The sequence below is a fragment of the Simochromis diagramma genome, unplaced genomic scaffold, assembly GCF_900408965.1.
Source record: "Simochromis diagramma unplaced genomic scaffold, fSimDia1.1 OVJJ01000026.1, whole genome shotgun sequence".
Classification (NCBI taxonomy): domain Eukaryota; kingdom Metazoa; phylum Chordata; class Actinopteri; order Cichliformes; family Cichlidae; genus Simochromis; species Simochromis diagramma.
The window spans coordinates 9086779-9113860 of NW_024386985.1; the positions used below are offsets into that span (position 1 = coordinate 9086779).

At 40.3% G+C, this 27082-nt stretch overlaps 3 protein-coding genes across 4 annotated transcripts in view; 1 reads left to right on the plus strand and 2 right to left on the minus strand.

The window, feature by feature from the left end:
• Positions 1–3388: 3388 nt before the first annotated feature.
• Positions 3389–9473, minus strand: LOC120738899 (GTPase IMAP family member 8-like). Its single transcript, XM_040040469.1, has 6 exons — positions 9289–9473; positions 7390–8091; positions 5934–6632; positions 4732–5511; positions 4467–4634; positions 3389–4384 (listed from the first exon to the last, which is right to left on the minus strand). Exons 1-6 carry the CDS (start codon positions 9302–9304, stop codon positions 4164–4166), a joined length of 2586 nt encoding a protein of 861 aa, XP_039896403.1. The 5' UTR covers positions 9305–9473; the 3' UTR covers positions 3389–4163.
• Positions 9474–9738: 265 nt separating this feature from the next.
• LOC120738816 lies at positions 9739–17662 on the minus strand. Its single transcript, XM_040040308.1, has 7 exons — positions 16909–17662; positions 15863–15901; positions 15505–15774; positions 14065–14367; positions 13626–13904; positions 10708–10792; positions 9739–10587 (listed from the first exon to the last, which is right to left on the minus strand). Exons 1-7 carry the CDS (start codon positions 16937–16939, stop codon positions 10425–10427), a joined length of 1170 nt encoding a protein of 389 aa, XP_039896242.1. The 5' UTR covers positions 16940–17662; the 3' UTR covers positions 9739–10424.
• An 830-nt stretch (positions 17663–18492) lies between these two features.
• The window catches only part of LOC120738815 (capping protein, Arp2/3 and myosin-I linker protein 3-like), a 35645-nt gene continuing 27055 nt past the window's right edge, over positions 18493–27082 (plus strand). For both annotated transcript variants that reach the window (XM_040040306.1, XM_040040307.1), the window contains exons 1-6: positions 18493–18626; positions 18731–19068; positions 21738–21832; positions 24632–24682; positions 24772–24831; positions 26843–26964. In XM_040040306.1, the coding sequence (XP_039896240.1) occupies positions 19011–19068; positions 21738–21832; positions 24632–24682; positions 24772–24831; positions 26843–26964 (386 nt within the window). In that variant the 5' untranslated portion in view covers positions 18493–18626; positions 18731–19010. The remainder of the gene's footprint in view (positions 18627–18730; positions 19069–21737; positions 21833–24631; positions 24683–24771; positions 24832–26842; positions 26965–27082) is intronic.

Genomic DNA, 27082 nt, shown 5'->3' on the forward strand with positions numbered 1-27082 from the left:
TTATTAAATTTAAAACCCGAGTCCATAATGACTCCCAGACTTGTGACATGCTGTTCGATATGTTGTTGGCTTGTATGACCCAAGCCAGCCATAATTAATAAGTGGTTTGCATAATTACCTCTGGTTGAAGCTCAAAAGGTTCAGAGCCATCCAAGCCTTGACATCTTCAAGGCAGTTTAAAATGATTGGATGGGGCCTGAATTATTAGGTGCTAAAGGCAGGTAAATTTGGAAGTCGTCAGCAGTGAAGGGATATCTCATGTTTTCTAAGAATAGAGCAGAAAGGGAGCAAGTACAAAAAAACAGAAGAGGACCAAGCATTGACCCTGAGGAACCCCACAAGAAAGGGGGGCTGAGGTGGACAAAACATTTTTAATATTAACACCGAACGTTCTGTCACTCAAATAGGAACGAAGCCGATCCAGTGCTGCACCTTTAAGCACAAGAATCACAGAGCTTCCAGAATCGTTTCCTATAAGGATGTCATTAAAAACCTGTAAAAGTGCTGTTTCAGTGGAATGTAAATGTTTAAAACCAGACTGAAAAACCTCCATAATGTCATTGGTATCCAAAAATGTATTGAATAGGGTAAAAACTATTTTTTCCATTAACTTTGAAAGGAATGGGAGTTTCGAGATCAGTCTAAAATTTGAGCGGGGAATAAACATGGATGGGTCTTATGCAGGAAGTACTATTGCTGACCTGATACACTCAACCTTGTTTACAAAGAAAGAAAGGAACTGATTACATATGTCAGCAGAGGCTTTCAGGGTGGTAGCTTGAGGCACATTTAGAATAGAGCTGATGAGGGATTATGACAATTTCACACAATGATTTGAGAAAAATATTAGTTTTTCTCATTTTTCACTGTATTCTGATAAAATTTCCAACAGTAAGCTGTTGCAGTTTATAGGCTCGGTTGCTCAGTGTCATGTTATATTGACTAAAACTTGTACATTTTGGTCATTCAAGTTTCAGAAAGCATGATTTAGTGTTAGTTCACTGGCTAAAGATGTGTCGAACCAAAGTCTTCAGCCAGGGTGCAGCTCATAAAAAAACCATCTGCATGACAGCATGTTGTAACCAACTGTAGTATCAGATTTAACAGACTACGAAATGAAAGTAACAGAAAGCTATTCTTGATGATTAATTTTAAACCCTGCTCATGAACTAACTGCAGGGTGTGACAGATAAATTTGCTTTGAAGTGTACTAAGGGATGGCACTGAAACCCACACTGTTTCCATCAGCAGGCAATGGGCGAGCACCTTGCATAGCAGCATTGCTGCCACTGGAGTAAGCACAATTGGAGTGACAGGGTAGTCTCTTCAACAGTGAAAGGTCACTACAATGCCTCTGGGACTGCATTATAGATAGGAGAGCAGCTCTGAGCTTTTTCACACACAAACCATCTGCACATCCAACAGGAAGGGAAAGGGTTTTATGATGTTTTGATTAAGAGTCTCTTTAAAGTTGTTACAGTTAATATATGTTTTTGTAGTGATAGAAAAGTGGACAGCCACACTGTACACTGCTGTTGCATAATGCGTCTGTGAGTAAACAAGCGAATAAGGCTCATAATAGTGATTTATGAAGGGAAACTGCTCTTGAAGCACGCTGGTATATGGAACTTTGCAGGAAATATGGTTTAATCGTGGTGGATTAAACACAAAGGTGAGACAGAATTCATGCTAATGTTATTCAACCATGAAGCGTAACTTTGGTCTTCTTTTGCTGCTGGCTGACACTTCCAATTTTGAAATCTGTGAGATCTATCCTTTCATCAGAGACAATGTCTGTCTGTGTATATGCTGTGGGGTGAACAGGGGAATCTGATCTTTGTTTACATCTTTTTGTAGAGTCTGTTTACCTGCTCTTTCATTCCTTGTTGTTTTAGCTGTATCTGGTGGACATGTAAATGGTTTAATGAGTATTAAGCTGAGATTCTCATGTTTCTGTAAATACCATACATGTCTATATTTAAATAACAGGTCTGGCGCCTCAGAAAAGTTGATAAATTGGGCACTTCAGTGTCACATAAAAAAAGAAAGAAAAAAGTTGCAAACCCAACAAACTGTACTACTTACCATTTAGAAATGGAAATGGAAAAGAAATCACTTCAGGTCAGCAGACACATAGCCACAGATGTTCTTTTACATAATGAAAAAAAGCTGAAATTTCATGCCAAAGCAAACCCATTGCAGGCTTGGGCACAATATCAGACATATACCATATTTCTCCATCTGCATGCTGATGGAGAAAAGCACTACATAATTTTAAACCTATAAAGACAGGAACCTGAGATACAGACTGAAATACCTTGTCACTTTAGCATCCCCAGCAATCTTAAAGTAAACAAAAAGCGGGCAAGATATTTCAACTTTAATCTCAAGTCATCGCTGACAATGGAACGGGGACATCTAGGCGATGCATACCAATGCGCCACATTACCAATGTTAGGGTTACAAATGAAGTTGATGCATTTGTGAGATGGGGAGGAGTAGCAGTGCAGTCTGGTGCTAGTGAGCTAATACTGTAGGTACTATAGGTCGTCATACCCCCCACCCCGCAGCTTGATTTAAATTGCATGGAGGCGGAGGGAACAGAGGTAGAAAGCGAGGCAAATGTGGAACCAGAGGACAAAAAAACCCCATGTGAAAAATACAAAGCTACATAGCTGGTCTGTTTTCAGAAGCCTGATGGTGTCAAAACATTCATGTCCCAAGGTTTGAGTTTATGTGGCCATGAGGTTTGCCACTTGGCTTCCATGTCTGAGATTTCAATCTGGTGGTATAAGTTTTGCAGGGTCATCCACCTTGAGGTTGACCTGGGTGTTGGTGCCATCCATGGTTGAGGATTTCTGCAGGCTGCAATCCTGTTTTGGCCTGCAGAAATCCTCAGAAGTCCCCCACCGACTCTGGCTCTGAAAGACTTCTGTACCACAGATCGGAGCACGAAGAAATGCCACCTTTCTCTTCCTCCCTCATTTCCTCCCATGTCTGCGCTTGGGTTGGGACTGTGGGTCTCGGGTGCAGCAAAGAGAGGTGCAGGATGCAGATGAAACCAGTGCCTGCGATGAAGACCCGGTGAAGAGTAGGGACTAATGCGGGGGAAGGGGGTGTCGTTAGGGGTAATGGAAGGGGTGCTACCTGGGGTGGATGATGCTGATGTTGTAAGCCTGTCATCTTTAACCTCCTAGGACCCGACGTCCACATATGTGGACATCACATTTTGCGTTATTTAGACCAAATACTCAATTTTGCTTTACAAGGGCCTGATATCCACTTACAAGGACATTATACTGCTAAATTTTAAATGAATATCCTAATATGTGGCTCTTATTTTTCTTAGAAACAAAAAATCAGGTAAAAACAAAAAAATCTGGTAATTCTTTGTTTTTACATTCATCAGGTGCCAATATGCCCAAATGTCAAAGAGAAATTAAAAATGCATGCCGTGGAAGAGTTCGGGTCTTAGGAAGTTCCACTTGGCATTCTCAACTTCTTTTTCATGATATCTTTTCTTTGATGCCTCGGTCCAACAGTTTCTTTCACTTTGTCCATAAATTCCAGTTTAATTGATGATTTTTTTTTTCTTTTTTCATGTCCTTACCGGCACTGCAATTAGAATTATTACCTGAAGGCCAAGAAAGATATCCAACAGCTTTATTTTCTCAAGTAGAAAATCACAGCTTTTGCTATACTGTCCACTTGATTGTCATATTTTGTTGAACCTTTATTATTTTTTATTTATTTATTTTTCTTTTCATTTTGAGTTATTACAATCAGAATGGACAGTGATAGGAAATAAAGAGAAATAAATAGAGGTTCCAGGTTCTGGAACACCTTACTCAAGGATGTAGACTGAGTTTGTGATATATATCATATTTAAGAGACATGCCCCCTGGTCACCGGTTTAGCTCAGTGGGTGAACAGTCGATCACATTCCCCATAGTCACTGTTCCTTGTTTGCTCAAAGGCAAACAGTGCTAATGAGGCTGGGACAAGCAATGGTAGCTTATTTTTCAGATTAAGCTACCTGAGCCAATTCTCCAACAGTTCTCCAACATGAGAGGCGCTGCTACCCCATAAATTCACAGTATTGTTGGACTCTTTTTCTCTACATTTTTAAATTCAATACAGAATGTAGTAATCTTTTAATTTGTTCACTCGGGAACTTCAACTTCTCCGACAAAGTCAAAGGTGTCGGATGGCACCATAGATCTGTAGCCTGATGTTTGAGAGAAGTTGAGAGTCAGCTGGTTCTCCACATTTGTGCCGATATGAAGATTCGATAACCAACTCAGAACTTTCTCAAAGTTGCCGGTTGATTGTTTGCGCTCTAAGAAAGACTCAGGAATAGAAGGTGCTGGACTGCTTCCTTTAACTGAAAACAAAACACACATTTAGATTTATTTTGTGCTTGGTAATACTTTAAATGCTAGGGTTGATAATGTAATTGGACTTACAATCAGGGATCAAAAATTCCTTGCTGTTTCCAAGAAAATGTGATAATTTCTCTATATCTTCATCCAGCTTTTTAATTTTTTGGCTGATTTTTGTATCTAGTTTTTCCTCCTTGCCATCTCTCTTCCCCTGACCAGTAGACCTGGTTGCGAGTTTCACCCTGTCACCAACTAATAATAATCATCAAAACATGTTAATAAAAAAAAATCATCATTTACAAAATAGGCTGAATATAAACATATTTATTATCTTCCTCAAAATACTCACCCAGTGACTTGGATTTTGTGCCCGTCGCACCTCCCCTAATGTCATTTTGCAGCTCATGGAGTGTTTCCTTGAACTCTTTCATTAGCTCCAGCTCTCTCCTCCCGTACTCCCGCACTAGTCTTTGCTTCAGCACATGTTTCAGTTGCTTCTGCTTGAACGTCTCTTCGATTCTCAGGTGCATTTCATTCATGTTTGGACAAAAGAGCTTGCCACTGTTTCCTGCTACTATTTCCTCTATCTTCTCAAACAGCTCTGTCACCTGATTCATATCCATTTTTTTCAGATTGTTAATGGCATGGTACCTGTTCTCACACTTCTCAATCACCCAGCGCAGGGCACTATGCTCCCTTTCAATGTGCTCCTCCAAAGATTTATCTGCTAGTTTGTCTCCATATGTGAACAGAACCATTGCGTGTTTCCATACAGTGGCATGAAAAAGGTTCATGTGATTCTCCAGAGTGACTCGTTGATAATCTCTGAATGTCAGGTCCAAAGGAATGACCAGCAGAATAACATGAACTCCTGCTGGGCTCAGTGAAAAACCTCGGGCAATTTCTTTGTCTGTCTCATCTGTGCAGCATGAGGAGTTCTGCCACCAGCCCGGGGTGTCAATCACTGTGACTCGTCGGCCCGAAACCTCCCCATCTTGCATTTGACATTGTTCATTCTGACTAGATGCAAAGACTTCTTTATGCAGGAGAGTATTTCCTGTTGCACTCTTTCCAACAGTCTTCTGACCAAGCAGTATTATTCTCAGTTCCTGTAGCTTATTACTGGAAACTGAGAAGAAAACAGCTGTCAGAGCAAAGTGAAATGGGAAAATGTCATGTTGCATATGGTCTGAGTGAGAATGCTCTGTCACTGTTAAGATTGTACATTTATATTTTCTTTTTTAAAAAGTTTTATACAGCTCCACATTCTCTTTGGGAACGGATTTCTGCATTTGATAAGATGTAATTACCTGGACATTGACAAGTTATTTGACATGTGACAGACACTATACTGCTATCATTACTGAATAACCAGAAACATTGTATCTATTACAGTCACTCATATCCTCTAGCATTTTCAACAAATTTTGAAGTATATTTCTGTATTTTGTCCATCTCTGCTATCTATTTAATATGTGGGTGTGGAAACAGCTCTGACATTGCGGCACGTTTTTACTTGTGACACTGATGCTAGGTGATAGTGAAGCATACCTCCAAGGGATTCTCGTGTGGCCTTGACTTGACTTTGCCTCAGCATTGCTCCTTCTTTCACCTTCCTTCTTCTGTCTTCGAGGGTCTGAAATATCTGCTGGTCTGGAACAAAGTAGCTCCATCCATTTGCTGCCACAGTCTCAGTGATTTTCTCCAGCAGCTCTGAGATTTGTGTACCATCACTTGCATTCTTATTATCAACTACATGATATCTATTTCCACATTGTTCAACTAGAGACTGTAGGGCCTCCCCCTCTCCTTCGATGTACTGCTCTATGCTGTTTGTTCCCAGCCAGTCTCCTCTGGTAAAAACTATAATAGTGTGTCTCCACACTCCATCACCAAGAAGCTCCACATGTGATGTCACTGCATCTAAGTGTTTGGCATTAAACGATGCATCTGCATCTATCACCAGGAGGAAGACATGGGGCCCGGGAGGGCACAAAAACATGCTGCGCATCAGTTCATCTTTGATCGCTTCAGGAGTGTCGAACACAGGGAAGCCTTTCCACCAGCCTGGTGTGTCAACAAGAATGATTTCAGTTTTAGCCACAAAACCCCGGCAGGCAACAGACTTTGGCGTTCTTTTTCCATCTTCCTGGTCTTTGTACCCCAAGATAGTGTTCCCTACAGAGGTTTTCCCAACATTACGGCTTCCCAGAAGAATCATCTGGAGTTTTGGGATATGTTTCATCTCTTCTGTTATCGGACAAAACAACGATTGGTTAGGCTTGGAGCTTACAGCAGCTTATACTGAGATATAATTATCAAGGCATATGCAGGCCTGTAAAGTCATTGAATCGCAACGGGCAATGGAAGTATGTGGTAATAGAATTCATTAACATATTCAACACATTAAAATACTGGACTTTAAAAACTGGAAATGTTTGTTATTGTAATGTCGTTTTAACACAGAATTTTATGCGATTTTTTTGAGGTATAATTTATTCTTTTTTTTTTCTAGATGCATGTATTTGTTTGTAAAATGTCCCTTTATTCAGTCTTTCTTTGCATTAAATGTCACTTTTTTCCAGGTTCTCCCCGCACATAATGCTAAAATAAATAGTTTGACATTTTCAGATGCTTAAGTTAGACTGGCATTGCTTTCACGTCTGTATGCTTAACATGCAGTTTTAACAACCTGATTTTGTTTGACTTTTGCAAAATCCACCTAACGTACTACTATATGAACCTTGTTTAATCCAGTCTTTATTTTAATGCATACATCTATCCAGTTGTATTAACAAATACTTTTATAGGAAGTTGTGTGGTGGATTATTTCCTGGATGGGCACAGTTATGATTCTGGGAAGTTGTATGTCCCATAAAGTGGCAAATTAGTCCTTTCATCTTGATGTTTGCATTGATTGAATAAATATGGTACCATGATTTGCTGCCATTATGTCATAATATATAATACAGGGGATGTGTTTGAGTGCTCCTTCTGTCACACTCACCTGGAATGAATGTTTTCATGTGTTGTCTTTGGTCCTCGGCCTTCTTCCTTCTCTCTTCTGCTCTCTCAGCTACCTCCTTTTGCTTCTCTTTGATGACTTGGAAAATGTGCTCTTCTACCTTGTAGTAACTGCCACCATTGTACCACACCATCTCTTCGATCTTTTGCAGCAACTTTGTGACCTGAGATAAGTTACTCTTGTCCTTGTTATTAAATACATGGTACCTATTCAAACACTTTTCTATTAACCACTTGAGTGCCTGTCCTTCACTTTCAATGTGTTCTTCTATTGTCTTTTCCCCGAGGTAATCCCCGCAGGTGAACAGCACCATCGTATATCGCCAAACCCGTTCACCTAAGAGCTTCATGTGTTCCTCCACACTCGTCTTCTGCTCCACAGAGAAAGCCGAGTCTATTGGAATAACGAGGAGAAAAGCATTTGGTCCAGGCGGACACTTGGATGCATTGAGTTTAAACCTTTGCTTGTCCCCCTCTGGGATCTCAGCAAGGGAGAGGGAGCTGCTCCAACCGGGAGCATCAATCACAGTGAGCTTCCTGCCGTCCACCAATCCATGTCTCACTTCAGACTGAGCTGTTCTTGTTCGGCCACACTCAAATCTCTCCTTTCTCAGAATGGTGTTACCAGATGAACTCTTGCCAGCCCATCTACTCCCTATGAGTATGACCCTGATCTCAGTCTCCTCTGAAAAACAAAGAAAATATTGAAACTTTTTTGTTGCAGATAAAAAGAAATAATATTGTGTTCTTATTAGGATTGTGAAACAACTTATTTGGATTGATGATAATGCAGCTTGTTGTGACCAGATTGGCACAGAAGCTTTAAAATAGAAGGCGGGCTTATCTCCTCAAAATGAGGAGCAGAATAGAATCATTCAGCGTGACATTGTTATCACCACAGTTGTCTCCACTGCTTTAGATGATTGACACAAGAGGAACGTTCTAAGAAATTTGTGCATGGGAGAGTTATTTCTGACCCTTTCATTTCTGTCTGAGGAATAACAAGTCAAAACTAAAATAGTGAAACATTTTTAGAATGACCCCGAACCAAAATGAATAAGTGATCAGAAGCAACAAGAGGAGAAAGAGAAAATATTAATTCAGATAAGAATGCCTCAGTCCCTCTTATTGACAAAATATTCAGTTGAAACAGCTGAAAAGCGTAGGCTATATGATGCAATGCAGTGCAACACACAAATGATCTTTTCTGGCATCAAATATATAAGCTCAGACGATACTATAGAAGGCAACGAAGAAAACTGCAGTGTCAAAACACGATTAAGAAGTTAACCAAAAGCAGAATTTTGCAGGGCTGTTTTTCTTAGGAAAGTTTTTCTCTCAACTGTATTGACATATACAAAGCTTCTTGGGCGGAGCGCTCATAAGGAGGGATGTTTGTCAAAAGGTTGCTGGGAACTCGAAATGTTCTTTCCTTCCGGGCACAAGGAAATTCTGGCATAACTGGTTTAGTGGCATGTCTCCTGTCTAAAAGCAAATGCCCAGACTGGTGTTTTTGGTTTTGGTTCTGTTTTTGTTAGCTAGTGTCTAACAGGGCTCTCAAAGCTACAACTACATGCTCCAATTGCAAACACATGAATTTTGTCTATGACCTCTAGTTATTGAATCCAAATCCAAACAAATACATTTAATAACAATTTAGGAATGTGTTTAACAGATTTCTTTCTTTCACATCATTGCTTCTGACTAACTGGTATTTACAATCTGCAGTGAAAAATTAGAAAACAACAAAAAAGCATTGTGGATAGACTTTATAAGTTGTTTCGCCTTGTGATAAGCCCCAAGTACATTTCACAGCTCCATGCTGATTCATTTTTATTCAAATTGCTTCAAAAATGTAAACAATATTTCTCAATTAACTTACCAAGATTGGCTTCCATTTTTCCTACTTCTGTTTTAAAAGTGCCTGTGAATGGTCCCAAGCTCTTCACTGAGGTCGAGTGGATAAAGTCTGTATTCAGGCATATTTTAGTACGAGTTCTTGCAGCCTTGACTGCATAAAGTGTGACTGAGAGAGCAAAGTGTTTGTATCTAAATCATCACAGCAGTGCAGAAATCCAGACTAACTGGTTTCAGACAGGTAGTGAGCGGTAAATGTTATGTCAGTTTAGCCACAGTAAAGCTACATAACTACACTACATCATTCAATAGAAATCATTACATTTGCTTTTTAAAAAACAATAAAAAATCTTACTATAGCTTATGCAAATAATGAGTGTAGTGGGTGTTTTAGCACCAAAGGCCACAAATAAAAAATATATTGATTTTTAATTGAAGAAATTAATTTAATCAAATCCAAAGATAAAATGTTTGTCTACATATACAGTATATACATGTATTTCCAGTGATGTACTTTCAAATTACAAAACCATTACATATTCAAGGATGAGTCATCCAATGTGCCGTGCTCCTGTAATTATCCTGACAGACACATAATGATGTTGGGTCTCCACAAAAAAGAGCATCATTCAAATCCAGAGCATAAATGAGCCTCTAGGGGATTGTGAAATTATAAACCTGACTTCCACTAAGTCAGCTGAAATGGAATAGACTATTATTTGTATGCAGCATAGGCTAAAGAGTGGCCATGATAACTTCATGGTTTCCATTTGTAGTTGTTATCCATCTTTAAATCATTAAAGTCAGGCATAAGACAATCAAAAATACACGAGTTGTAGAAAACAAAAGGTAATTTGGAATAAAATACAACAAAGAAAATGACACCATCTAAAAGCATTTTAAAGTGAGAGACCTGTAAAATTTAAATTACTGAAATAATAATTCGATACCATATGGTGGACTTATACGACAGATGCTTTTGACTCTTTATCACTCTCTATTAATATTTATTTGGCACTAAGGAAGTTCTGTTTGTTTGACTGACTGGCAATAGCTAAACAACTGTTCTTACATCATGCTAGCGGCGTTATGTTGACTGAACTACCACAGGGGATCACCTTATGCTGGAGCTTACAGAAAATACTAAACTTGGTGTAAACTCTAAGTGCCGGGGTATATCTGCTTATCCAACAGATTGGACATCTCCATCCACGACAGGTCCCACTGCACTTCCGTCACGTCCTGCTTAGTTGCAGGAACCGGCACTGCTGGCACGTCTTCTTTGGAAAATGGCCAACGTTTCCAAGTACCCAACATCTGGTATCTTAAAAAAAGAAACAAATGATAATACCTGAAGCATTTGACAGCTTGTTGGATTTTTGAGTCATGCTAAGACATCATCTGTCTAACAACATATATACAACTCCTGGGTACTGTAACTTACCTGTGGCGATAAAAAAGCCAGACCGATAGAGGAATAAGAAACAGAAATACAAGTCCAACAGACAGGATAATCCATTTCCAGTAGCCTGTTGACAAGAACAAATAGTATTTGTTTCAGTGCAAAAAGGCTCAACCAGGTTGTACCTGAAAATACATTACTGTTCCACATCATTTAGTCTGATTTCTCATTAACAGCTGAAGAAACCTGCTAATGGGGTGCAAAGTAATGTGATTCACAGGGTGCTTTTTTTCATTGCTTGCATACCTTGAATTACTGTTACATCTACTACAATAATCAGTCAAAAAAAAAAGGACACAGTTGAATAAGTAGGCAAATTAATACTCGAATTATATTTTTATGGAGTGTTACCAATATAAAAATAGCACTTAACGTTTTGGGTTTTCATTTATGACTTTCTGTGATGCATGTGGAGCACACAACAAAGGTGGGCTCACTTCATTCAGAAATGTGGCTAACCCAATCAATTATGGCAAATAGCACAAACATTACCAGTACTGTTTCTAGCTTATGATTGGGTGAACAGGCTAATGTTGCCCAGTGTTGAGCAAGAAATACAGAGCTCTGAAGCAGACCAACTCTAATCTTAGATATAGGATGAGATGCCAGCATCCGGCCTCAAACTTGCAAGTTTTATACTAATAGTTTGTCTAACCTCTGGCTTATGGTTACTTTCTAATGGTTGTTGCTTCTACTAAGTCCTCCCGATATAAAAGGCTAAAAAAAAGCATAAAAAGCATTTAAAAAAGCAGCAGGAAATTATTAATCTTGTAATTTTACGCACAGAGCAATAAAACAAACATTTTAAGTTGAATTAATTATTTTAATCCTATGTTCATTTTTAACTTGATGGCTGCAATTTAAAGCTCTGAAACTGTAAACATTTAAAGATTAAAGGTTAGTGTTCCATAGCCTCTAAAGGGAGCTGTCGACAAAGGTTGCTAACTGATCTTAATCTCCCTTCGTAGTACACCTCTCTAATGGCTCATTAATGACAAAGTTGGCCTGATATCGTCCCAGGTACTTGTCATTTATTTGTAGTGTTTTGGTTCTGAGGAAATCCCAAAGTTTTATTTGACATTATTAGAAACATTCTTATGACTCTATCTCCTGCTCCGACTAGTCACTCAAATAAAGAGTGTAAAAACTTTCTTTGCTTCTTTGCTAATAAGATCCAACATTTCAGAGCAAACATTACCCATCCTTTCTCTCTTCTCACCACTTGCCTTAACCGCCCATGCGTCTTTGAGAGCTTTGCACTGATATCTGTGAATGCTCTCATCAATTTAGTTGATAAAATGAAACCTTCCTGCTGCCCACTTGACATTTTACCAACCCCACTATTACGTAGTGTGTTCTCAGGATAATTAACATCTCATTTAGCTCTGCCAGTGTCCCTTCCTATTTTAAACAGGCTATTAGAGACCCTCTTAGAAAGAAAGAAAAAGTGACCTTTTCCTCCATCACAATTTTAGACTGTTTTCAAAATTGCCTTTTATTTCCAATTTTTTTTTAGAAAAGATGGTTTCCAGCCAGCTTATGGATGCATAGAGATGCAGGTGAACATTTAGCCCTTGTTCTGTCAGATATCTGTGTTGCCTTTGACACAGTTTATCATGAATCAGTCATGAGTGAGCATCTATGGGTCAGCTCTAGATTTGTTTTCCTCTTATTTGTCTTGAGCTGCTTCTGCTAACATTCTGTCTTCTCTGGCCATTTTATCTTGTGGTGCATCCCAAGGTTTGCTTGTGGGAACTATTTTATTTACCCTGTACATGCTTCCACTAGGACATATCCTGAATGACTCTGAAGATAGTCCATACCATTGTTATGCAGATGATATTCAGTTGGACATATCAAACTCAAACTTATAGCCAAATCAATGTTCTAAAAACTTAATGGAATTGAAAACTGTTCTTATTTGTGCCCCTGATAACTTTGTCCCCAGAGTAATTGAGAATCATGGACCCATTTCAGCTTCACTTCTGCCCACAGTGAGAAATCTGAGGACACTTTTGATCAGGCATTCAGTTTTAAAAGGATCTTGGCTGTCTTGTGCAAACGTATTTTTATCATCATTGCCTGTCTCAGATATATTGTCTCTCAGTGTGAATTGAAAATGATCATTCATCTTTTTATTTCAACATGATTCAATTATTGTGATTCATTATTCCTACTCTGAGCAAATCCTTCCTGGATCGCCTGGAAATGGTCCAAAAGGCTGCTGCGAGGCTGAATCCTCTAAAAGCTCTCATTAGAGTCAAATTCTTCTTCTTTATTGTTCAGTTTACAATTTTGGTGATCACTTTTAGACTTCTTAAAGGTCAGATGCCTCCCTTTATTCGTGAACTACTGTTTAATAGTTTTATCTTATATTATATTGTACCTGTAAAGCACTTTTGGACTTTTGTTCTTGAAAAAATCTATATAAATAAACTTAATTACTTACTAACTTATTGTGTTTCTATATCAATTTTTTCCTTGTGACTTTGGTGTTTGTGTTATCTCCTTTGTCTTCTTTAACCACTTTTATGAGTTTTGGTGACTGCTCTTCCTTGTGTGCATCAAACCCTTAACCTCCTCCTTTGCCTTCCTACTGGTGGCCTGATTGTTCCCACCTGTGTCTTGTTCCCACCTGTGATTGTTCCCACCTTGGAGTCAGCCTTCTGTGTGCATGCAAAGGCTTGGATTTCCCTTTTTTACTTCGCCTGTTCATTCCATGGGTTTTTATTTCTTCTCCCTTCTTATGAAATCACATTTCTACCTTTTGGAGCTTATCTTGGGACTTTTGTTCAGCCAAAAAAGGCTGTATAGGCTGGATGCTTCTGTTACCTAAAAGGCATTTGAACAAAATGTAAAAATATAAACACAAATCATTACGTTGAGATTATACACCTGACCTGGGGTGTCGCTCTTGGGTCTCACAGATAACCAGCTCTCTGTACTCTCCATCTTTAGGGCCGGGGATGCACACTTGTAGGAACCTTCGTCTTTCTTTGTTACGTTCTCGATAGTCATGTTTATCTCATTGTTTGGACTCGAAGGCATCACAGAGACGACTGCTCCGTTTTTGAAGAAGGTTGTGTCATTGTAGTTTGTTGTTTTGTACTGACAGTACAAAATTACTTTATCCCCCTCAAATACAGGGAAGGCTGGAGTCTTCATGATGATATTGTCATCTGTGGGATAAAGATAGTACACATAAATAACTCCTTACTTTTTTTTGTCACACATAAAACAAAAAATGCTCTCCCTCATACGTCACATCTAAAACCCCACCGTGTTATTATTTGTCTCTGGTGTGTTTTCCCCATTTTGTCCAGAGGCAGCAATACTCACAGCTTGCTGAGATCCTGACTGAGTTGCTGCGACCCTCAGGTCCCTCACACCAGTACAGCCCACTGTTCCCAATGGTAGCATTGAAGACACACGCATCAGTCCTGTTTGTGATAACAGCACACTCTAGTGGTGAACATTGGTCACCTTGGACAGCTTTTCTCCTCTGTGTACAGTCTGGAGAGTAATGCCTCAGCTTCCAGCCTTTGGCGTTCGTCTGAGATGAGGGGCAGCGCATACTGAATCTCTCCCCACTAAAGATGTATCTCGTGCTGGGAGCCAGAATCAGCGAGGGAGGGGTCAGCTCTGGAGTTGAAAGACGCAAAAAGATTAGAAGAAGAACCAGAGCACTTTCATACTGTAGCAACTGGCAAATGTTTCCATGTTAAAGTTTTACTCATGAATATCATTATCATAAATGCACTTGCGGGCCTTGTTTGGCTGCAGAATAAGTGGCTCACATGGGAACACAACCGCTATAACTACATATCTGTGGAAATTACATTATAATTATTGCACGATTACATTTCATGCACCGCAGCAATGTGCAGTAATGAAAGAAGAAATCATATTCTGAAGTTCAGCTGCAGCAGGGACACGGGAATCCACAGATGACTGGTACATTTTGTCCTATTGAGGTAATTGACTTTTCTTATGAAACCCAACTTAATTTTCATACCACTTAAAATTTGATACAGGCATTCACGTGTCCCTTATGATCAGTTTGGTGATTCCCTCAGCTTTTCTTATTGGAATCTAAATCATACAAAACGTATTACTTACTGATCTGCCTTAGCTGTCCTTTGTGCAGAGAATACTGAATGAACATGACAGGTAAAGTGGGTTTACTTTGCATTTCCTAATTTTCTGTCATATAAATAATGTAACAGTGGTAGATGCTCATAATAAAGGTTTGAAGAATGGTTTAAAATTGAAATCAGAGTGCGTCCGTATAATCTTTGTGAAGCAGAATCTTAGCCTGCAGACTACCTGAAATGCTAGCAGATCTTTATAATATCATAGAGAGTGGATATCATTAATATGGTCATGTCAGACACACAGCTTGGGCTGAACCAAAATCACACCCACATTCTGGTTTAACATTATGTTTTCAAGGGTCAGCCAATCAGAAGAAAGTTGGCAAAGAGGGAGAGCGTTCTTTAGGAGAAAAGAAGATAAAACAGCATAATTTAGTTGAACTGAAGGGGTTGCACTAAGGCCCAGTATATGATAAATAAGGATTATTTTGAACTGTAAACAATCCAAAGATTCTTGAATATAAATATAAGGGGCGTGAAATTAGCATAATGTTTTCCCTTGTAAAAGTTTGTTTTTTAATTAATTTAAATATTTTGAACATTATGATCTTAATCTCGGTTAAACCAGCAAGAAGATTTGGGCACACAAACAATACACAACACAGCAGATGTTGTAGCTGCTCACCTGACACGATGAGCTCCACCGGCTGGCTGGATGTTTGTCCTGCTTTGCACCTGTAGCTGCCCGCGTCCTCCCTTGTTACAGCGGTGATGAAGTAGCTGTCATTTGAGACCACATGCCTGGGGTTCAGGGTCAGAACAGTTTTTGGTTTGTCCCACTCAAAGCCCCACTGAGCAGTGGAGTTTGACTCAACTGTGCACTTCAGCAGCACAGATTCTCCGAGGTAGACTTTTGACCCTGGGGGCCACACGGACACAACAGTCTTTAGAAGACCTGCAGGAGAACGATAACTCCGTTGGCGTCTTTCTTCTGCTTATGACAGACATATTGTACTTATGTGTGATGATAACATCTGCCGTACCTTGCAGCGAATCAGCTTGGAGAACAAATGCAGCCATACCTGAAATACGGACAAAGTGTTTCACAGAAACAGTCGATTTATAAAAATATATATATATATATATTCTACCACAGATTGTTCCTGTCACATCAGTGACATTTTGGGTACAGTATGTTTTCTCTATTCTCTGTCATTCATGAGTAAAATGTATCAGCATGAACACCACAGGCAGCTCAGATGGCTTATTCCCACATGGCTGCATGCCAGAGAGTCAGTCATGGTCCACTGCTGTTTTTTATATTATATAATCAAGACATAAAAATATATATATTTTTAAAGTAAGTGTCTACAAGTAAATTTAAAACATCTAGAAGCAGTAAACCTGTGCCTATAAGGCATAACAATCTTTCGCTCTTCTAAGGAGTTGCTTTGAAGACCATCTGAGCCACATCTCTTTGCTAACACTCGCAGTCACGGGACTGCCACACAGTTTGACAGAGAGCAGAGCTTCCTATGCCTTAATGAGCAAACTCTTTAGACAGTTATCATCCCCATGGGAACAGAAGGAATGTACACAGATTTGCTGTATTTTCCTGTTACACGCCCACGCTATACACGCACATATACAACAGTGTCACATAGTGCTACTACGACCATATAGTTTTAAAATATAACTCATGGCTGCCTGGGATGGAATAGCTTGCACAACAATTTGACAGCTCAGTCCAAATCATTTCCATTAGCCCTATTCAGATTCTGGCTGGTGCACATCATTTTAATTTAACACTGTCTGAAAGTCCCTGCTGCAGGCTAACAGCCTAGTAAAATTTATAACCCCGCATACCATACTACTGATATCTGCATCAAATAAGAGTGCTCGGCTTTGGCTCTGTGTCAGCACTACTCTGACAGCAGAGTGCAGATGCCTCTTAAACTGCTGGGACATGGTTTTGTCCACCGGTACCAAGAGTTTTGTCATGACAACGCTCGTTTTTTTAGAATTCTGCCCAGCAGAGGTGTGACAGAAGGTGTGTGACAGTCAATCAAGTGTTATCTGTGATACTCACCCAGCAGCAGGAAGATATGGATGAGGTTCATTCTGTCAAGAATTGAATGTCCAGAATTAATGTACAACTCCCCTCCTGTTCTTTGGAAAAGAAAAAGGAAAAAGCTTTTGAGATTTCCACAGTTAAAATGATGTATATTTCAGAAGTCCCTGTTATTTTACGAAGCCGGTTTTATTTCAGAGGCTATAAGACAGAGACTAATTGGATCTCATAGGAGGGGTTTCACCCAACTCTCACAGCAAACCACAGACAGAGATTATCATCTTGGTGGAGATATTTCCTTCCTCTGTCAACTAGTTAACAGGTGGAGCCTTTAGGCTGACAAAAAGGCGGAGAGGTGAAGATTTAAACCCACAGCACATCCAATTTATTATCAGCAAGGAGCTTAATTTTCCCTTTCTTCTTTTTTTACCTTCTGTTGTTGTGGTCTGACCTTACAAACTTGCTGCAGAGGTGAAAGTATTTCTAATTTCTTCCCCTTCTTTGATCTGTGTTAAATCATGGTGTGGCTTTTTTGGGCCTCCTGCCAATGCTAAAATCCTGCATTTTCACATTTTTATTTACTCATTCAGGTTATTTTTTGTTATCTTTTGTTTGCTCTATTTATAGCCTCCCTTTCGGTCTACTGCTTACGGCTGTGGATGCTCATTTTCCCTTTTGGTGAACATTTATTTATAGTCCCTGTAATCCAGTCAGTTACAGTGCGATAAAGTTTAGTAAATTGATTGAGGGAAATCTCAATCCCCCAGTCTGCAAGTTTATAGTCAGCCCACGGCACAGACCAGAACATTGGTTCGGGATGAAATATCTCAACAAATACGAGATTGTTGTGGATATCCACAGAGCCCACAGGATGAATCATAATAACTTTGGTTTGGTTTGGTTAATGAATTTGGATCCCTAGAGTTTTAGATCGTACCTGTTATGCCATTGCTTATTTTCTGCCATATTCATACTGTTACCGTGGTGCTCATATTAAACACCTTTCATTTTTCAAATAATGAGATCAGTGTATGTGCAAGTAAAACATGTGAGCCAAAAGCTCAGGCTTCAGACTGCTTTGAATGTGCAGTTACTAGCAGTCTTCAACAACAATGATTGTCCCTAACATGCATCTCAGGGACACATCTGGCTATAACCCAGCTACTGTTCAACCCAGACAATCAAAGTGAGGGTGGCCTTAAAGGGAGGGTGGCTTGTCTCAGTAAGTGAATGAACTAGGGCGGCTGCACCGAGGCCCAGGCGATATAAAACACTTTAAACTGCAGCTCGTGCACTGTCTAAAGAATAAAAACGTAAATAGACATAAGACTACTGCCACTTGGAGGTTAGTCCTGTGGAACATTTGCAGAGCTATTCCATTCATATTTCCTGGATGGTGATTGACTCTAATAATTTCATGAATTTCATGTTTTTCACCTGAAATGCCTCGAGCTCTCAGACTTAGACTCAGCTTGACCCCTTCAGAATAAATTGTGATAATTTCAGAGACCTCAAGATTTCCATATGGAATCACGTTTTATTACCATTTACTGACTTTCCCATCAGCTGCAACTGTCCAGTTCGGAAACGTAAGTTAACTGAAGAATAGCTCTACCTGGATGAATTTGATAAGCAATGTTCACTGTTTAGAATCGCTGACAAGCTCCACCTACACCCATCCCGTTTCCTGCCTCTTCTGTGGAGTCCCAGGGACAACCAACCGTGACACCCGCAGGGTAAATCTTTTCTTATTTTTTAAGTGGCAATCTCTATTTTGGGTGTAACATTTGTTTCTGCTGCTTTGCATCTTCTGATTTCTAACTTGGGCGTGCTCTCACAGGTAGCCTAACCACAGCCTCATTATCCCAGAGTGATCCCCGCCTCCTCCTCCTCAACATCATCACTCCCTCCACCTCCCGTCTCTCCCACCATCCAGCCTCCCGACATCCAAACGGTTTCTTCCAGGAAGCGCGTCGGGCAGTCGGGTGCTCTGCTGGAATGCCTGGGAGAGAGAGCATTCTTTCTGTCCATTTCTAAGAGAGAGAGGGAGAGGGAGACATTGGGGAGGAGGTGGAGGAGAGGAAGAGGAGGAGGGGTGGCGATAGGAGAGAGGAACAGACATGGCTTCTAAAGAGATCACTGCCTCTGGTTTCGTGAGTGTGAGCAAGGATATCACAGGTGGGTAAAGACCGCCGCTTGGTTATTTTGCTCCCGGTCTTGTGTCGGTGTGCTCGCGGTCGCCCCGGGCGCGTGTGTGGTCAGGCTCCTGATGCTTTTTTCTCCGCGCGGCTGTCGGAGGCTGCGACCGTACAGACGCATTGGATGCTTGTCATGAGCTACACCTTTGCAATCAGTCCCGAACCTTGCCGGGGCGGCTTTTTTCTTTCTTCTTCTTTCCCCGCGCATGTGAATTAGTTAATCTGCAAATTAATTATTTACAGTGCAGGGAAATTAGCTTTAAGCCTGCCCTCTCTGGGTGGATCAGGTAATAAAACCCCCCAGCCCTAGGCCAAAGAGGAAAAGGGGCGTTGTGGAAAATAATGGTGTGTACTCGTGGGGTCTGGTACCGTCTTGTTCCCTGCACGTTTCTTTTTCTTTTTTTTTAAAAAAACACACCCATTTCAGAGTGAGATTTCCCCCTCTCTAACCCTCAACTCTTGAGTATTTCATCTTTGTTTTTCTGCAGCCTAACCAGCCAGAGCGCTGCTGCTGATTGCACGCGTGCATGCGTGTGTACGCGTGCGTGGGAAAGTGAAGAGAGGGGCACTGATACAGGCAGATGTTCACCGTATCTTGCCAACAAAAATGCATGAGCTATACAAACTCAACAGCGCGACAGAATGCACAAATATTTACTCCCCCTTTCTCAAACAGCAACAGCTTACATATGTCAAAGTCACAGCAATGCCTCGATTTCAATATCATACACGCGCGCAAAAGCACTGACACATGCACCAGCAGCACACATGCTCAGGGTAGCAGGGACTCTGCTGCTGTGTTAATTACTCCTAATGGCTCTATTAGGCTCACTGTGATGATTAATCCAGTGGAATCCCTGCCTCTTCATTCAGCCACCTGCCGGGCGGCTGCACCACCTCATCCCGCCTTTCCTGCACTGATTGACAGGTGGAGAACCTGGTGGTCTGCCTGCATGCACTAGGTCACTGGAAAGAGCCTTCCTAACAGCTGGATTGACTTAAATTATCAGGTCTCAATTCTTGGTTCGAATAGCTCTTATTAATATGGTGCAAAATGTACTAAAAGTGTCAAAAACTAGTCCTCTTGTTCCAGGAAGGATCCTATAAGTGTCATCATGTTATCTGATTATTAATTGTCCATGCAAAAAGGTATGAGCTCATTTACGTGTTGTGTCTGGTTAGGGTGATGATACTTAAATGATTTATTTAGGAAAATGTAGCTTCATCACAGGTCATTCATATAAGAGTTGAGATGCAGTAAAGTTAAAAGTGTTGTATTTTTGCTGAAATTTGATAGATTAGAAGTGTAATGGGACATTAAATCCAAATATTCGAGTAAAGTATGTACATAATCTGACCAAATGTACATAACTGCAATGGAACCTGTTCCCCTTAAGACTTATGAGCACCTAAAAATAGAAATAAATAGCGCCAGGGAAAGAATTGTTTGCATCACTGTCCATTGTGACTGTATCAACTCCACTGCCCAATCCCAACAACCCAGCCTCTGTATCGATTTCCTCATAAACTTGTCATTTGGAAGCTCTGGAGCCAGAGTAATTGAGATGCTGAATCATGTAATTTCTGCTAGCGACTGTATGTGTCTGCGATAGTGTGTCAGTGCTATGTGTTCCCAAACTGTGAGTAAGATGCTTCTTTTGGCGCATCACGGACGTTATGTGCTGTATATACAAGTCAGGGGTCACAACACCGACAGTGACACTGTTTGACAGGAACAGTTCTCAGTGAATCATAGACACTGATGCTCAAATGTGTTATATTGCTCCTGTGAGTAAGAAAATAACACTGAAGCATATTGTGACTACCTCAAAGGAAATACCTCGGAGGCAAAACATTGTTATGTATCACAGTCATTCAGTAATTAATCCACGAAATCGTGTAACTTCCCACTGAGTGCCTTTGTGCTTTGGAGCACAACCTAAAACCCTGTCAATCGTTCTGCTTCAGTGTTACGTGCAGATTATATGATTTTGCATATAAGAGGTTTGTTTCTCACGTATAATCATGATCCTGTCAACGCGGTTATTTTTATCATCTAAAATGCCACGACGGGTCAGCGTACATTGCAAGTCTGACACATCCCTCAGCTAATGTTGAGCTGGGATATTTGTACAGTAATCTGAAGTTAAAGGATCCTTCCTTATTGTTTGCATGTTGTTTTTTTGTGTTCCATTTAATTTGAATTTCTGCCACACTACTCCTTATTACTTTAGGTTTCTGAATGTGATTTTTCTACTGTATCCCTTTAGGCAATGTTAACTTTGCAAAAATCAATGTTTAGAGACAAGAGGTCCTGCAAATAATCCTGCACAGTGAACATTATGTCTCATTTTATGTCCTTCAAAATGATATTATTGTTGTAGGATTTTGCTTTGCCTGTATTTTAGTATTACTGTACAATAATAACAGACAAAAAATAAATAAATAAATGTAGAGAATATTTTTGAGGTCTCTCTGCAAATTTGCAAGAGTGAAAAAGGATTCACAAATCTAAGACACAACAGCTTGCAAACTGTTCTTTTTATATGAAAAACTATCAAATTTGCACAAATGGTTGTTTGCTCCTTTCGGAGACTGAAACAGAGAGAGAGATTATGTTGTAACATATGTTAATGTTGTCATCCACAGAAAGCATCAGGAAGATTATCGATAAATCATCTATAAAGTTTGTTCGTGGCATTAAGCTTGACACTAAAAATGGCAAAACAGAGGACAAAATTCTGGTAAGTTGCTGCTTTCTGTTTCCTCACTGCCGACTTGGCTGGTTTAATGGGTTCTGTCTTAGCACTGGTCTGCTGATGTAGAAGAAAAAGAATGCCATAAGCCTGCTACATAAGCAGCCTGAGACATGCATCATGTATGTACTGTCTTTGATGTTTACTTCCCCTGCAGTGTTAATGGATCTCTGTCACAATGTTGATTTCTGTGACAGCAGAAGCAAGAGATCCTCATTATTTAACAGCGACAGCAAACATCTTGCTTCTTTGGTCACTTGCTAACTGCATTACGGCTGCTGCCCCTCTTCTGTGACTGCTGTTGGCGGCTTGGCAGGATGAATATTGGATAGACAGGATCTGCGAGAGTGGCTGTGGATCCCTCTGTGCCTGTGGAGGCAGTGGGGGGCCGAACAGCTCACAGCCTTTGATTCTGGGGTGCTTTCATCAGAGAATATAGGACAGAGATATGAAATTTGTATTTGACTGTGCGAAACTCAACCAGCTATCTGAATAGAATCTGGGGCAATCAGCTTGTACACGGCAGACAGGAAATCAGACTGGACCCTGTATGAATGCCAGTGTTAGCAAATGTGTAACACTTCCACTGTGTTTGCAGAAAAGGACACAACTCATGCATGGGTAACACACACTGCAGAACAGGTATAATTGATTGAGTGCACCATTAAGTGCAGCAAGGCAACCGTACATCTTTATAAGCATAATATAAAACAAACCCTTGTCTAACTAGTGTAGTTTTTGTACTGTTTCGACACACTGGTTATTTCTGCCGCCCCTTCTACAATTCCCCCAGTGAGTGAATGAGCTTTTAAAAAAGGTCCGTTTTTGCCTCGGCAGTGCAGAATTCCACTCATTGGATGCTGTAATGATTCATCGTGTGGTGAGGATGGGCAGTTAGGAGAGTTTCTGCATGTACAGCCTTTGATATTCAGACACTTTGATATGTCTATCTGCCAGAAACATCTTTCCAATAATCTCTTTCCAATCCATGTCTCATTTACCGCTTCCTCTTAAAAGCTGAACTGGAACGCGAGGGTTCTCTCTCCTGCTGGGTGCACATAGAAAACGGAAAAATAGATTGGAGGTTGATCAAATGCACTCGGGTTAGCATTTGGCAGGAGAGAGGAGAGTTTAATTGTGTTAAGTTTTTGTTTTCCTGTTTCACTGGAAGTTCAGGGTCGGAAGTAAGCAGTTGAAAGCTTGCTTGAGATTGTGATTGGTGGTTTTGCTTTGTCACTATGGTTTACATGAATTTATCTGCAGAGGCCTCACCCAAACTGTCAAACAAAACAGAATTTGAATATCTGTTATCTAGCTGCATAATTAACCCACAATATGTGTGCTGTGTGTCTGGTCTCCCTTTGAAGTGGAATACTCGATAAGTGTCTCTCTCTCCTGCTGCATCAGCATGATTTACTTCTGTTTACTTGCATGCACTCTCTTAACTACCACCCGTAACCCAGACTCATCACCGTAATGCGATACAATCTGGTCCTTCTAATCAACTCCTTCAGACAGTCTTTGAAGTGAAGCGCAGATCTTCACCTCTCTCTTGCACTCTCTCCATCTCACATGCACATTTTGAATTTTGAATGATTTCTTTTTCGACACCTCACTTGCTGTGTGGGTGTAAGAGGCTGTCAATGTGTGCTTCAGACAGGCCTGTGTCAAGCTCCCTTCTCCAAAAAATAACAGTAGAATGAGAGAGCTGTAATTTAATTACTTATTTCATTGGGGAGAGACACATGGGCATGGGGTGGGCGGAGGGGGGAGACTTTGTCCTCGGGGAGTGTTTTAGCAGGCCCATCAGAGAGAATGGAGTAAATGATTGGAAGCGACGGAGCAGAAGAGGAGAAGAAAAAGAGCAGAGGGCAGTACTTAGGGGCTGGTGGAGAGCTGCAAAATGCCAAAGAATCACTATTCTTTGTTTGCCTTGATGGATCGAGACACTGACTTTTTTCTTCTTCTTTTTTTAGAGTGTGTGTTTGCAAGAAAAAAACAAAAAGAAAGAAACTGTTTCTCAAGAAGAAGAATCAGGGGCAGAATCAGATTTACGCAAAAGCTGCATGACACAAATGTCTCCAAGCCAAAAATAAGTGGGTGCACGCGCACAAATGGTGCGTGTGCTCCTTCAGATGGAGATGCATACACAGGCTCTGAGTTTGCTTTCAAATTTCCAGTCACGTCCAAACTCCCATCAAGTTTGCATTGAACTAAAAATGATCCAACACGCCTCTGACCGCAGATACCAAATTAGCAAAGATGGCAAAGCAAAAAAGCTAATTTGATGTCCTGACCCACCATGACCCGCATTTCTGTGTTTAGAACAGATCCTATGATGCGAACGGTAGAGAAGACATCTATTAGCCCTGAAATTTGGCGGTTCTCATATTAAAGACCTGGAGCGATGCTAAATGACCAGAAGAGATTGCTCGCTGGGCCCAGAGGCGCACTGCGTGTCTCGAACTAAACGTATGAGCCGCTGTCATGTTTACCCACAGCAGAAGTAATAGAATGATAATGAAATTACGTTTTATGTTTGTGTCATTGTGATTAAAACATTGCAGCATGTCACCATTTCTCAGATTTGAAGATGTTAATCTGTTAATGCTTGACGTTATCGCTGACACAGATAGCAATTTGCTGGATCAGTAGATGAATAGACCCTCTCATCATTACCATGGAAACTCCTGGGACTGTTTTCTCCCTGGGGAGTACGGTATGACTGTGCGGTGAACTTTTCAAGAGTCTTCATTCAATTTGCTTTATTTCCTTTTTTTTTCCCAGGTGCTCACAACATGGCGTCTCTATTTCCTGGCGCCAAAGATTCCCACAAAGGTACTTTCTGCCACCCTCTCAAGTTAATGTGCAGTGTGAGGCTTTTAGATTCGTGCCAGCTGAAATGTCAACTATGTCTCTGACAACAGGTAGAAACCACATTCAACTTCTTGGAGATTCGAGCTTTGAATTCTCAACCTGAACATCAGGTGAATTTTTACATTAACTCTGTATGCACTCCTCTCCACTGCAACAACAAAGTTGTCTGTGCAGTTGTATAATGGTGTAGTTACATCACTGTGGCCTTCAAGGCAGGATAAAAGCATTTTAGACATTTATTAAAACAGCCACTGTGACAGTAAGAGCTCTCTTATTAACTTATTCTCTTCTGCTGTTGATGTAATGCCAACAAGGAAAAACTTACTGCAAGAATTTTTAATTATTTTTCCCAGTTTTTATTTAAGCCTTTGCTTGTGAGATTAAAAGGCTTTTTTTCTCCTACAGGAAATTAATAACCTGTAACCAGAAAATTATTGTCAGGTCTGCTTTTTTTCTTCTAAGTTCTTCCACTACCTTGCTTTGCAGGCAGGTCCCTGGACCTAGATTTTAGCTCCGCTCAGGAGACATTGAAGGATATAAAAGCATTTTTGTTACACAGCAAGGACTACAGACTGTTTCACAGTGTGGAAAGTGTGTTGTTATTTCTAGGGATAAGGTATTAAAGCTTGCAGTATTGGAGATCCTGGATGGCCCCCCGGTTTATTTTATGTCAGGCCTCAGAGAAAAGTGTCTCCCCTCTTTCAACTCTCACAAGGACCAGTGCCACAACAGATTCAATTCATAGATATCAATCTAGGGACTCTAATAGCCATGGTCAGAATGACACCTGGTTAGGAGCAAGGAAGGAGGTGGAGTGAAGTCATCAGGAACTAATGTAAACAACTCTTTGTTAGGCTCAGGTTCAATCAGCTGCTAACTAACATAGAACTGAGTCAACAACAGTCAACAACAGGGAGAGAGAAAATACACTGACGCTCAGTTTGAATAATCAAGCATAACTTTAGTTTAGGCAAGTAAGCTTAGCTGTAATCTCAGCAGATCAGCTGATCTCATTGCCAGCTCATATCAACGGAGATGAGATCGGCTGAGATGGTACCCCTCTATGTATCCAATTAGCTACCCAAGCTTCTTTGGCTGGCCCACAGTTGTTGCTCTGCAAGCTGCTTTATAGCCCAGCTCCATGTTTTGTTTTGTTTTTGGACTAATTTAATGAATATCAAACCCGCTCTGTTCTGTGGTGGAGTCTTGCTACTGGTCTCTTTGTCTTATCTATGTTTGCGAATGGAAGGGCTGGTAGCTCTATGGCACCAAACATAAATGACTGCAGATGGAACTAGTCTTCTTTTGACTGTATTGTAGTGGCCTTAACTAAAATGCAAATTGCCACCCAGTTAATATCAGTTTTTTACACTTAATTCTTGACAATGGGGCCAGAATCATGTCCGTACGTTGTCCAAATTTGTGCCACATGCAGCACACAACAGAAGATTTTCCAATTCAGGCCTATTTTCACTACTACGGGTATTTTCTGTAGTAAGGTTGCAATGACTTCTACTTACTGTTCTCACATTGGTTCAATTTTTACATTATGCAGACTATATACTTGGTAGCTGGCAGGGCAAAATCCAGTCTGACTGATTCAGACATTTGCTTTCTCACATGTGTAGAAAAGTTTAGAGATGCAGTGGGTGTGTGAAAACAGCTGTGGAGAAAAACAAGGAAGATCTTTCAATCTAGACCTCAGGGGCTCTTAAAGGTTCAGCTCATAGAAATCTCCGGGTCAGTGGCTGTTGTGGAAAAGAGCTACAGCATAACAGAGATTAAGGTCCAGTATAAGTTATCAAGGTAAACCTGGCTATGTGCTTATGTAAGGGATAAATCTTTCCTATCATAGTCAAGTACCTGATATAGCTCTGATATACTTGCATTTATACTTGCAGTTGTTTGCTCCTTCACTTTAGTGTTTATTATAACAGACAGATAATCTACGAAGTTGTGTCATCATTCCATTTAACAAGTCCAGTGGTTTCATATATAATTCATATAGTTTAAATGCAAGTAATTAAAAAATAGATACATTAGTTTGTTTAATAAATGAAATTTAAGATTCAACTGCCACGATATTTTTCAGTCTTTTACGGATATTTTTCTTATGCGCAGGTTGTTATCGACACTGACAAGTCCAGTTACTCCCTGAGGTTTGAGTCACGGGAACACCTCAATCATGTGGTCAGCCATATAAATTTCGCTCTGTCTCGAATATTCAACAACTCCATTTTTGCGTAAGTGTCGGTGCCTCTCAAGATAAAATGAGAATAAATAGTCACGTCTGTGCAGTGGTGAAAAATTGGAAAGTTTAAAGAAGGATGACCTTTATTTGCGCAATTATCAAAAGATAAA